General features: G+C 35.7%; 1 protein-coding gene across 1 annotated transcript in view; it reads left to right on the forward strand.

Moving 5' to 3' along the window:
- RAB21 (RAB21, member RAS oncogene family) overlaps positions 1-9,769 on the forward strand; it is a 29,204-nt gene extending 19,435 nt beyond the window's left edge. The window contains exons 5-7 of the mRNA XM_086398677.1: positions 3,841-3,895; positions 4,721-4,809; positions 7,574-9,769. Of these exons, the coding sequence (XP_086254803.1) occupies positions 3,841-3,895; positions 4,721-4,809; positions 7,574-7,716 (287 nt within the window). The 3' untranslated portion in view covers positions 7,717-9,769. The remainder of the gene's footprint in view (positions 1-3,840; positions 3,896-4,720; positions 4,810-7,573) is intronic.
- Positions 9,770-10,767: the final 998 nt, after the last annotated feature.

Here is a 10,767-nt window from a genome sequence, read left to right on the forward strand (position 1 = left end):
TTTTGACTCCAAAGATGAAAGTAGACCATGATTCACTAGAGTGGAGGAATATTCTTAATGGGTAAAGTAAAAGAACTCTAAAACTCTTTCTTGGACTTCTGGATTTCTCTTGGTTCCTTTTTTCTTTAGATTATTCTAAGATTGCATATGCTTTTTAGCAGTCATGTCAGCTTAATTTGTCTTTTACATAGATTATAGTTAACAAAAATCAGAATTCCATTTTTATAAGTATTGCTCTTCTGTTAGGCTTTTCCTGTCTTCCTGCATAACTGTTATATAAACCTAAGTGTAAGAATTTCAACTTGCCACGTGTTTCTGAATGTTTATGTTTGACATATTTATATTACTAGCTTTTTCGTGTTAAATTAGATAACTTAACCTTCTTGGTCCTTATCTAAACCACTGATAATGTGTACATCAGGAATAGAGAACTCCATACTTCGCTAGTAGAGACTTTTCCCTCTAGTTTTAGTTAATCCATTGATCAGCACTCTTGGCTGTGTTTGTTCTATTTAATAGAATATTTTGTTAATAGTCCTCAACATTTGTATGTTTGTTAAACATATATTTATTAATAATTACTTACCACTTATTGAGTGCCAGGTACTGTTGTAAGAACTACACCCTTATTATTTCATTTAAGCCTCCTGACAGCACTGCAAGAAGGTATTGTTGCCATTGCCATTTTACACGTGAGGAAATGGACCTAGAGAGCGTGACACTTCCCAGACTACATAGTACTTAGAGATAGGCCTGGGATTTTAATTCAGGCCTGTCTGCTGCTTCAGGCCCATATCCTTAACCAACAGTATGTATTACTTGCTGCTATGTACCAGGCTTTGAGAGTAATACAGTGAATAAGTTAAACAATAGATACGGTACTTGTCCCGGAGCTTATCATGTGGGGTGAGAGAGAAAAACAGGCTGTTACTGTATATTATGGTAAAAGCTGTGAAGGGGTAAGAGGAGGGTGCTGGGATAACACAAAAGGAAACCTAACTAAATTGGGGGGTGGGGTGGGTAAAGGATTTCCTAAGCCAATCAGGATTGTGATAAGAAGTGTGTTAATTATCATGAGCTTTAAGTCTCTCGTAACTGTATTGATCATTCACTTGATCATTCACTGTGATGGATATGGCTGATTTTAATAACTACTCTCCATTGCATGTGTACTATTTACTAGGCCTTTTACATTATATTTTATTTTCACATAAACCTCAGAAAGTTTATTAGCTACATTTGTACAAAGTGAGACTAAGAGGGGTGAAGTAATATGCCCCAAATCGTATAGTTTTGAAATGAGCCAGAAGTTAAAGCAAATTTTATCAGATTTAAAAGTTTCCACTACGCCACATTCCATCCAGTCTAAGCAAAATAAAGTTCCCTTTATTGCTATTAGCCATCTGCTCTTAGCAATGGGTGTATCCCTTCCATGTTGTTTATTAAAATAGGTATTTTTAAAGAAGAAAAAGTTTTTAGTGTTCTTAGCAGGATAGGTTTTTCCTCTCCAGTGGCTTCAGCCCTCAGAAAATACACAGTACTTTCAAGTAGGTGCTTATTTTGGTGGTTATTCTTGTTTTCAGGTGTTTTAAGCCTATTGGAAAGGTCCCAATGAGGCCACAGAGTAGTATTGAAGCAGAAGTGAAGTGAAGTCGCTTGGTCGTGTCTGACTCTTTGTGACCCCATGGACTGTAGCCTGTCAGGCTCCTCTGTTCATGGGATTCTCCAGGCAAGAATACTGGAGTGGGTTGCCATTTCCTTCTCTAGGGGATCTTCCTGACCCAGGGATCGAACCTGGGTCTCCAGCACTGCAAACAGACTCTCTATCATCTGAGCTATCAGGGAAATAAGCCTCAAAACTGCCAGCTTTAGCTCTCTTGCCTTCAAAAGAACATAGGAGCTACAAAGGTCTTGAATTTTGGGAAGGTATCAGTCACTGACAGGCAGTTTTGTGACTTAGTCTGTGCTGTTAATCCATCATGAGCACTTAACTGTTCAAAGAAACAGTAGTTATTTAGTAGAAGGATTTTTTTTGTTTAAAATATTAATTATGTTATTAAAATAGTTAGCAGTTTTAATAGTAACAGATTTTAGGGAATTCCCTGGTGGCCCAGTGTTTAGGACTTGGCGCTTTGCCTGCTGCGGCCCGGGTTCAGTCTCTGGCTGGGTAACCAAGATACTGCAAGCCACGGTGGTGAGGCAGAAAATTTAAAAAGTGAATAACTGGCTTTATTAAAGTTGGTTAAGTTTAAAATGTTACTAAATAATAAAGCAGTGTCTCAGTTTTCCCCGAATATTCATTTGAGGCAATAAGGTGATTGTCCACTTTCCCTATCCTCATTTTTAAAAAGTAGATGTTAGTAATTCTGGCAGATTTTGAAAAAAAAAAATAGAGACATTTAAGCTCTATCAAACCAACTCAGAGGGCTTTCATTAATTTCAACAAAAGTCTCCTTTTTCAATAGGAGACTGTTTACTTTTTTACTGTGGCAGAATCTTGTTCCTGTTTGTTGGCACCATCTGCCACTAGGTGGTGCTTTTTGCATTCTTCATGGCATAGAACAACTTACCCTGCTGGTGACTGTTGGATATATTGGCTGTAATATTTAGCTGATTAAAAATTTTATTGACAGAATAATGTGGGAGACCAGAACTAATATGTGTTTTCTTGCTGAGGTAGACTGATAACTGTTCAAAGAAGGAAGAGTTCAGTACTGAATTTGTTAGGACCTTCTGAGCTTTAGCATATCTGCTTCCCTCTCAGCCTTAGGCTAACCGTGTCAGATGGTGCTTGAGGCTGCACATAATTAGGGGCTCAGATTATTTGAGGTCTTCTATATACAAAATCTCTGGGCTTGTACCTCTCAGTTCTAAGCATTGCATCTTTCATTGGGAGCTTAGTTCAATGCTTTATCTGAAATTGTCTTCCTGATGCTCTAAAGTTCCAAGAAAAAATGACCTTATTTACAGGATTTCCCTATTTACCTCTATAGGTCATAATAGAAGAAATGAAAATATTTTTTTAACGTGTCCTTTCTTAGTGTATTTCCCCCCTTCCTGTTATTTCCCTTGCCTTTAGCACTCAGTCCAGCCTTCTTACCTTCATCTCTAGGCTGTATATAATAAGGAATCTGCATTTTGAAGTTTCTTCACTTTTATTCTGGTTGCTTTGTAGCATAATTTGAGTTTGGTTCCATTGATTAAGGAAAGCCGAACTTATTTTCAGTAATTTAAAATCCGAATGGTGTCCATATACTAAGTTCTCTGATGTTTTTAAAACAAACAATACAATTTCTTCCCTTGCACTGATGAAGTACTTCAAAAGCCATACGTTTTAATGCTTTCTTTAATCAGTTCATATCATACAGAAAACCAAAATATTCTTAGGATCCAAAAGGCTAGCCTAATATATTTTCATGAGCAATAAGGTGGCCTTGTTTAACTACTGAGCATCTCTGAGTTGATTGGGGACCACTTAGACTTGGATAAAAATCATAGATTTTTCCTTAGAGTTCCCTAGTAAATCCTAATCCCATTTATAGTCTAAATCAAAAAGAATGCTCATCTCTTTGGGCGAGGTCTTTTCTCTCTGAGGCCGCAGCTTCAGGAGGGATATGCATTGAGCCATCTGAGGGAGGTTGAGGCATTCACCTTGACAGTCATGATCAGCCGTCATATCATAGGAGTTCACTTGATAGTTTCAAGACACTGAGAAGTCTGGTGGGGATTTGCATTATTTTTCTAGAGGATTAAAATAGAATTTGTATATTTAGAATTACCTTAATTTCATTATAAAAAATGAATCAATGTTAAACACTGGCATTTACTTTTTCCAATTAGGTAATAAAGTAGACTTGGAGAAGGAGAGACATGTTTCCATTCAAGAAGCAGAATCGTAAGTATTGTCTTTTCTCTTCCTTCCATCAGTCACTCTCTGTAAGAAGTCTTCATCCTTGCACAGTGTTCTTTACCATTTCGTTATTACTCAAACCTTTTAATATAGATTGAGCTATTGGATTCAATGAAGTGTGTTTACATTGGCAGTTTCTGGACTTTTTGTGACATTTAAAGATATTTCACTTATAATTCTCTTTCTACTACTACTACTACTATGTCGCTTCAGTCGTGTCGGACTCTGTGCGACCCCATAGACGGCAGCCCACCAGGCTCCCCCATCCCTGGGATTCTCCAGGCAAGAACACTGGAGTGGGTTGCTATTTCCTTCTCCAGTGCATGAAAGTGAAAAGTGGAAGTGAAGTCGCTCAGTCATGTCTGACTCTTCGCGACCCCATGGACTGCAGCCTACCAGGCTCCTCCGCCCATGGGATTTTCCAGGCAAGAGTACTGGAGTGGGGTGCCATCACCTTCTCTGAATTCTCTTTCTGATTTCAGTAAAAAGTGTAAAAGTGATGCAAAAGGAAACTGCCATGGCCAAATAGCGAGTCACAAAAACTAAAATATTTGGGTTGCAAATTAATTTATAAAAATTTCAAGTCTTGCAATATATTCTTATTTAAAAGTTGGTTCAAAAAAATAAATAAAAGTTGGTTCAATATATAGAGATACTAACCAGGATATAATTTTAATTTCACTAAACCTGGGTTAATCAGTAATAAGTCACTAAAAGTGCTACTGTAAAAAAAAAAGTTCAAATAGCAGTTGTGGCAAAAACTTGAAACATTTTTTTACAGCAATTTCTGATGTCACTTTTCTTTTTAAGGTATGCAGAATCTGTGGGAGCAAAACATTATCACACTTCAGCCAAACAGAACAAAGGAATTGAGGAACTCTTTCTTGATCTTTGTAAAAGTAGGTGTATGAATGTGTGGTGTTTGCTAAATATATATTAAAATAAATGCAATACCATTAAAAATAAAAATGGAAGGGGAATATACAGAATAAAAAAAATTTAAGAGATGTAACAGCATGCTGCAGTGGATGGACCTTATTTGTATCCTAATTTGACAAACTAGTGAAAAAGAACATTTGTGAAATGATTGGGACTATATGAATACTCACTGGATATTGATGATCTTAAGAAATATTGTGAATTTTGTTAGGCATGATTATGGTGTTGTGATTATGCCTAAAAATTCTTTTTTAAGTTTTTATCTTTAGAAATCATAATTTATGAATGAAATTTATGTATCTGGCACATAAATTTGATTTAAAAATAATGGTAGCGATGATTGCCAAGTATGGATGAAAGTGTGTGATGGACGTATAGATTTTCATTATGTTTTTCTTTTATGTATGTTTGTGCTTTTTCTTATTAAAAAAAAGAGAAAGGAAAATGTTTATCATATACAACCTGAAAGTCATTTCTCATATCACCAATAGAACACATACTATACTTAGGAAAACCCCAGTCTGTAGAATAATGGGTTGAGATGATTTTGTCAAATTACATTCCTTGAAATCACAGACTCTTTAGAAAACATGATGAAATGATGGCTTTCTCTCTAGAAAAATGTACATATACACAAACTTTGGAGTAAGTATCAGTTTTATGTAAACCTGAAGATCGTTCATAGTTCACCTGGGAGAGTAATTCTCCAAATGTAGTCCCCTAATCAGCACCATTAGCATCATTTGAGAATGTGTTAGAAGTGCAAGTTCTTGGGCCTTACCCCAAACCTACTGAATCGAAATTCTAGAAGGCGGTTCCCCAAATCTGTGTTTTAATCATTCCTCATGATTCTGATTTATACTAAAATTTGAGAACCACTGCTGTACATATCAGTCACTAGGAGATCTTGTTAAAATTGTAATTTGATAAAGTTGGTCTCATGTAGGCCTGAACTTCTGTTTTCTAACAGACACCCAAGGTTTAATGATACTAGTCCTCAGACCATACTTTGAGTACTCAGGTTCTAGATCAGTGGCTTGTAAATGTTATATATCACATCTTTATATAAAAAGATTGAGTATTCTCCATATGTTATTTTAAAATTATAGAACATGTACAAGTGCTTATTTTGTATATTGTAAAACATATTAAAAAAATAGAAATTTTGAAAGGTTGGGGGAAACTGTTTTCTAATTTCATCTCAATGAATTGTCCCATATACCTCAATTTGGAAACCATTGTTTAAGATCAGTCTCTGGACCCAAGTTTAGAACCCTTATTCTGTTCTAAGGACTCTCTTTTCTCTGCTCATCTTTTCAGATATGTATTTTGCGACTATTTACTCCTAGTCTGTGTCTTATAGTCTCATTTTTCTTAACTGTTTCTCAAAGAGCAAAAGATCTAAATTTTAATGAGGTATGATTTATCAGTTTTTCTTTATGAGTCATTTTTTGTGTGTCTTACATGAGAAATCTTTGCTAACTCAAAGTCATAAAGATTTTCTTCTACAGAGATTTCCTCCTATTCCCCCCCCCCCCTTTTTTTTTTCTTAAATCAGTTAGTTTATTTTTGGCCATGCTGGGTCTTCACTGCTGTATGGGCTTTTATTCGGTTGCGGAGAGCGGGGGCTACTCTCTAGCTGTGCTCTGCGAGCTTCCCACGGCAGTGGCTCCCCGCGTGTGGAGCACCGGCTCGGGCCCGCAGGCTGCAGTAGTTGTGGCTCCCAGGCTTTATGGAGCACAGGCGCGATAGTTGTGCTGTGTGGGCTTAGTTGCTCTGAGTCATGTAGGATCCTCCTGGATCAGGGATTGATCTCCTGCATTGGGATCTACTTCTTTACCAGTGAGCCACCAGGGAAGCCCTTCCTGCTATGTTTTCTTCTAGACATTTTGTTTTACATTTAGATCTGAAATTACGGTGGGAGATACAGATTGAACTTTCAATTTTTACATGTAAATGTCCAATTCTAGTACTGTTTCTTGAAAAGATGATTCTGTTTTCATTCAGTAAACTTGGCGCTTGTTAAAAATCAAGTGACCGTATGTATGGGAGTCTGTTTCTGGACCTGTTCTGTTTATCTCTGTATTTCTTCTTTCACCAGTATCTCATTGTCATCATTAGAGCAACTTTCTATTGTATCTTTAAACCAGATAGTGTGAGTCCTCCAGCTTTCTTCTTCCGCCTTCATCCTAAACTCTTTGGTTCTTTTAAATGTTATTTGCTTAAAAGTTTCACATTACTTGAAAAATAATCTTGTACCCTAAATATCGCTTGTACTTGGAACAATTTGACCTTCTTTGACATATTTTGAAGGCGGGAAGAGGGGACGACAGAGGATGAGATGGTTGGATGGCATCACCAACTCAATGGAAGTGAATTTGAGTAAACTCTGGGAGTTGGTGATGGATGGGGAGGCCTGGTGTGCTGCAGTCCATGGGGTTGCAAAGAGTCAGACACGACTAGGCGACTGAACTGAACTGACATATTTCTAAGTATACTTGGAAAATCTTAAGGATGACACTTGTATACAGTCATTTGTTCAGATCAAAAACTTGTTTTCTCTGGTGATGTCACTGTGGCTGTGATGCAGCTGGACAAATACCTTTGCTATTACTTAGTTTCCTTGTTGGTTGAAAGTCTGCTATCATGATGGTAAATGGAAATTAGAGAAACAGAAGGCTCAGGTTGTGGTCCTAAATGATCTCTGCTTTCTCCCTCTCTTAGGAATGATAGAAACTGCACAAGTGGATGAGAGGGCAAAAGGCAATGGCTCCAGTCAGCCAGGAGCGGCAAGGCGAGGTGTACAGATTATTGATGATGAACCTCAAGCCCAGAGCGTTGGCGGAGGGTGCTGTTCTTCTGGATAACTGTTCACCCCTAAGAAAGTAAAAAAAACAAACTGTGGATCATTGCCCTCAACATGAAGACTGCCATATTCCAAGTCACATTATTTTACCGATGGAGTTACGGAATTAACAGTATTTTAAATTACATTTATAACTGCAGAGACCTTAAGTGCTAAACTTAGTGGAGTTTGTGACCAGAGAATTGGCATTTTCTACAAATGTTAACAAAGCAATTACCAATGGCCTTTTTACATATTTTTTTCTTTAATAAGAAATAATATGCATGTAGAAAAGACCTACTTAAAGGCTTCATTTATATTCTTTTAAATCAAATCTTTATTTAATAACTTATATATGTTGTTGGAATGGTATACATTTTTGCAGTCCTTTGTATTTTGTGGTAGTTTGAATTGTATCCCTTCTAAACAGCAAACTGTCTTTTGTTTTCTTCTTCTTCTTTTTTTTTTTTTTTAATTAGCAGATACCTGAAGTACTATTTTTGCAGGGTTTGCACAGGCCCCTAACTGTCTACTACACTTTGATATAATCTATATACATCCTGTATGCTGAGGTGGTAAAATACAATGTAAATTACATATTAAATATTTTATCTGCTTTTACAAGTGCAAGGTGCAAAAATATATACAATAGTCTCATTGATGACTGTAAAGTGAATTAACATTTGGTGATAATGCCTAAGCTTTTTGACTCTGATATAAAGATCATAGCTCCCCTTCACTTCTGTCTTAACTTAAAAGCGGTGTGTTTAAATTTTCTCATATACTTTACTTGAATTATTGCTGTTGTCATGTTTTTTGCCTCTAAATCCATCTGATGATTAATTGAGCAACAGCATTTGCCTTTGGGTTTTGGGTTGTTTTGTTCTTTCTGGGGTTTGTTTTTTGGGGGACAGGGATAAAAGAGATGACTTCTGCCGTTTTTGCTGTAGAGTGGTTACCTTAGAAGTATTTGAGTGGAGCATGCTGAGTTTCACTTATGCAAAGCTTTAGTTTTCTCTTACGCTTTATATGAAATGGATTCACTGGTATGAGAAGAGAGGAAGAACTTCCAGATAGTAGCCACTCACCAAGACTCTTACACAGCAGCATGTTAGTGGTAGTTTCTGCTCCGGAGGCAGCACTTCTGGATCCTTCCTAAGCAAATTGTATTTGTTCATTGCTTGCCAGAGATGAACAGAGAAAGTTTTGTTTCATTTTGTAAGCGCTATCCTTCTGAGTTTCTTTGAAGGGAAACATTTCATGTAATGTAGTTATAGTGAACACTGGAAAGATTTATTATAAAATTATATTCTTGTATACTTTGTAAATGAGTCTCACTAGGTTTTTTTTTTTTTTCCTTAAGCATAAGTCTAAACTTAAATTTGTTAATTTTAATAGAATCCGGCACAGGAAGAACACAAATTGTGTAAATTAACATAAATTGTTCTTGTTCTAATATATATATTTTTCCATTTCTGTCATGCTTGGAAAACTAGTAAATGATATGTCTAAGATAAAATGGAATGGTCCCTGGATTTACTTCTTACAAGAAGCAGTAGTATACAATAAAATTATTAGCTTGAACAGTTAAGAGAATATAAAGAAGTTATAGTTAAAAAAAAATAATTTTCCCAAATGGGTTAAAGTTGAATGAATTACCATCTTGATGTTATGATATTGCAATTTTAACTTAGTATTAAGTATTCTATAAGTCTGCATTTTTACCCTCTTTAATTGTTGTCTCTGTCAAACTCAACACACTGCTTCTCTGTTGTGTGTGTTTAGGGAGGGTGGGTGGAAAGAGTTGCCTGAAAGATAAGCTAAAATTGTCCTCTTTTATGGGATGATCGTACTCTGTGTAGTTTCTTGGTTTCCTGGAGGGAGGCAGGGGAGATTCTGAGTACAGATACTAGAACAAATAGTTTTTGCCTTCCTGGTTTTTTTGTCTATAGAGAAAGCCTTGTTGTAGATGTAGATGGGAAATAAGCTCCTCTCCATTGGAGTGAAGTATGTTTTTAAAACTAATTAGAGATGAAATTGAGGTTTATTTTAAAAAGTAAAATCAAAAGTCATAATTGGAGAGTTGGACTCTTTGATTTTCCGCCCTATATTAATGATATAAAGTCAAGATAGAAACCTCTTCTCCAGAGTTGCCAGATAATTATTGGTGAGGTACAACCACTCTCTCTGTTTCTTTCTTTACTCTTCCTTGGTTTCTGTGCATTTTCCTTAACATCAAGCATTTCATTATTTTTTTCACCTGTAATTTAAACTAATTCAGTAGCAACAATAGATAATATGGTATACCTGACCTTGCTCCAAAGCTCAAAAGTTTTAGGTAGGAATAGACTGAAAGGGTAGTGAAACAGGACAAATCAGTTGCAGCGTGTAATCAAAGGAAAGATAAAAAAATTATAAATAAAGGCTAAGAAAATTTTTCTGGTACTTACTTTACCTCCCTAATACGTCTTTTGTGTTCCTGTCCTTACAATTGTGCTACTAGGAAGAAGACACAAATTATCATGTTGTGTATTAAAAGTAGTAGGTAGGTAGAACCAATATATTTTTCAACTAATAAGTGTATTCTCTTGGTATATATAAATTAAAAGATGGTTTAAGATAGACATTAAAAGGGTATCCAAATATTTAAAGTATACAATCATAGTTTCTGTAATGACAGTGGATATTCTGCTTGTTTTGCATTGTGATTATAGAGGAAGATTATTGTTTTTAAAAATACACATTTCACAATTTGGGGGTAAACAGTAATCTGAAAAGCAATAAGCATCACATTATCATATAAAATACCTGAATTTCTTTGGTTCTGGGGATATCTTCTGAAAATAGCCTAAAGCTATGGCTGTAACAGCTAAATTAAAATCTTTTGAAAAATATTAGCTTGTATATTATTAGTAATTACTTTTTATTTGGCATTAAAATAAAAGCAGAATATTTCATTTTTAGATTTTCAGTGAGAAAAGAAATAGAGAAGGAAGGTAGTAAGAAGTAGAATGAAAATCAGGTAGACAGGAAATTCTACACCCTGACAATTTTAAAAATCATTTAAAAAATT

The sequence above is a fragment of the Bos grunniens genome, chromosome 5 (genome assembly GCF_055505025.1).
Source record: "Bos grunniens cultivar Pamir isolate PY7600 chromosome 5, Bosgru_T2T1.0, whole genome shotgun sequence".
Lineage (NCBI taxonomy): Eukaryota > Metazoa > Chordata > Mammalia > Artiodactyla > Bovidae > Bos > Bos grunniens.